The sequence below is a fragment of the Engraulis encrasicolus genome, chromosome 16, assembly GCF_034702125.1.
Source record: "Engraulis encrasicolus isolate BLACKSEA-1 chromosome 16, IST_EnEncr_1.0, whole genome shotgun sequence".
In the NCBI taxonomy this organism is placed as follows: domain Eukaryota; kingdom Metazoa; phylum Chordata; class Actinopteri; order Clupeiformes; family Engraulidae; genus Engraulis; species Engraulis encrasicolus.
The window spans coordinates 2,337,501-2,340,000 of NC_085872.1; the positions used below are offsets into that span (position 1 = coordinate 2,337,501).

The 2,500-nt window shown below is 36.4% G+C and overlaps 1 protein-coding gene across 1 annotated transcript in view; it reads right to left on the bottom strand.

Moving 5' to 3' along the window:
• LOC134465941 (FERM and PDZ domain-containing protein 1) overlaps positions 1-224 on the bottom strand; it is a 16,343-nt gene extending 16,119 nt beyond the window's left edge. Inside the window, exon 1 of the mRNA XM_063219840.1 lies at positions 124-224. Within this exon, the coding sequence (XP_063075910.1) occupies positions 124-224 (101 nt within the window). The remainder of the gene's footprint in view (positions 1-123) is intronic.
• Positions 225-2,500: the final 2,276 nt, after the last annotated feature.

A 2,500-nucleotide genomic window follows, 5' to 3' on the forward strand; every position in this document is an offset into this window, starting at 1 on the left:
AAATATATAAATATATTTAAATAAATAAATTCACAATTTTTCCATTCACTTGTCTAGTTTATGTGTACAGTATGTTCTGTGTCAGAACTGATATGTTGTTTTCGTCTGTCTTATTTGCTTTACCTGCTGATTGAGTTTTGTGAGCGCCGTAGCCAGCGCCCCACCACCTGCTCCACACGACTGGTCTTTCGGGACGGGGACCGGCTTCTGTCCCGCTCCTCCATTTAACTACAAGACAAAAGGCAGATATCAACATTATTTTGACAGATTCCATGGTGTGTGTGTGTGTGTGTGTGTGTGTGTGTGTGTGTGTGTGTGTGTGTGTGTGTGTGTGTGAGAGTAAGAGAGAGAGAGAGAGAGAGAGAGAGAGAGAGAGAGAGAGAGAGAGAGAGAGAGAGAGAGAGAGAGAGAGAGAGAGAGAGAAAGAGAGAGACCCGGCTTAGATAAAAAAGTGATGTTGTTTTTCTTGTACACCACTATTTTTGTGTTCCTATGATTTGTTTTAGTACAAAAAGGTTAAAATTTGAAAACAGACTTATAACACACTTAAATACATTATTTTTGTAAAAACCTAGCGAAAATAATTTTGATTTAATTAATTTTGATAGATTAATCAACACATTCAAAAAGGGTGGAATTCTCAATAAATCATGTTATACACTAGTTTAACATAACATTTGTCTTGTGTAACAGTGACTGAAAGAATATCATGTTCCTACATATTGTCAGTAATTTGTCCATGTGACCGGAAATGGTATCACACAGAGGGACCCTGATTAACGTATTTGCTACATGACAATGTTTGTACGGTAACTTTTCTTGAAATCTGCTTTCTTTTTTAGCATGACCAGATGTGTTTATAGTTGCACGTCAAATACTACAAGGTTAGCAAAACATTTCAAATTTAAATGAGTATTTCCTTTAAAAACACGTTTGAAATCTCAACTTGCAGATCACAAACATTGATAGGTTCCCATCAGAAGGCCTATGAAGTTTGAATGAAAATTTTGCCATGTCATATGATGCAACAACTCACACCATTTGATTTTCCCTATTACATTCATATTACATGCCCTGTTACACATCGAGAAATCTCATATGTTGACCTAATCCAAAACTTCACCTAAATCAACATATTTCGTATGCTGATGTTCCATCATATGAAAAAACATCAACATACAAACAGCACAACATAATTTGTATCACATTGCTACTTCAAAACACCAGAACGTTGGGAAGAGAACGTCACATACGAAAAAGTAATCCTTCATGTTGCAGAAGAAACTCTCACTAAAATCAAGACAGTGGAAAAAACTGGTTGCACCAATGCAGACTGGTTACAGGTATGTGTTGATTAATGTGACCAATATTTCCATAAATATATAGGCCTAGTTGGCCTTTCATGGTGACTAAGTTATAGTTTTCTATTTGCTATGTGATGTGTCAATGTGCTGACAACTTTTTTGGCTTTTGAATGATTTGTCAAAAGTTATTTAGAAAATGCCACAAAAATAATCCTAATAAAATTTGTTTTGATGGAATGATATTGATTCCATTTTTTGGCAAGGACACTTTCATCAGTTGAAAGTTAAAACCCAATATTACATATTTTATTGCCATTGCGCCATTTGACATTTTCAGGGACAACCAGACATTAATTTTGTAAAAATAAAATGAAATAAAATCTATTTGACATAGCATGAAACAAACAGAAATATAAAATATACAATTTAGAAAAACTGATGGACATGTTATCTAATGAGTAATGCATTGAAACATTGTATACTTTCTCTTTACACACCCTTGGTTGTCAGTGACCTGTGTAGTTTACTTGTGTGTGTAGTTTTGTGATGAACCTGATGACGGTCTAAGACAGAAATGCTGTGAATAAAGTTATAGTGAAGTGATGGGTCCGCGGGAGTTTTATGGTGTTTTTTTCTGATCAGTGACCCATGAGAAATCTCCAACACATCCACCAGCTAAGAGTGTGTGTCTAAGTTGTGTGTAATTGTGGGCCTAATGTGTAATTTACAGTAAGCCATAATGCGTCCTCTCCATCTTCTTGGTCTAGCAAAACTGTTGTCCCTTCACCTGACAGACAGACCATCGAACTGATCACTTGGATTTGGATGCTACATTTGTCAGTGGGGACAAACAGCACCCCTCCCCCTCTCTGTGTAAGAAATTACATTACAAACCACTTTGGGTAGGCATTGGGTTTCCCTGTATCAGGAACCGCTTCTAATGTATACCACAGCTGCAAGCGGCAAGTAATGGCTTCTACTAATGGATACAGCTAAATGTAAACGTTCCCTGTATTTCCTACACAAATTCTAAAAGCAGACCACCCTCGCTGCAGTTAGTTAAGTGAAAGCAAATGATGAAAACGGTAGTAGGCTATGTACTTGAGAAAACACACTAAACATGTGCATCATTAACTCATCACCAAATAACCTGAAACGGCACAAGCGAAAATGAAATCATCATGATGTATGTGTAT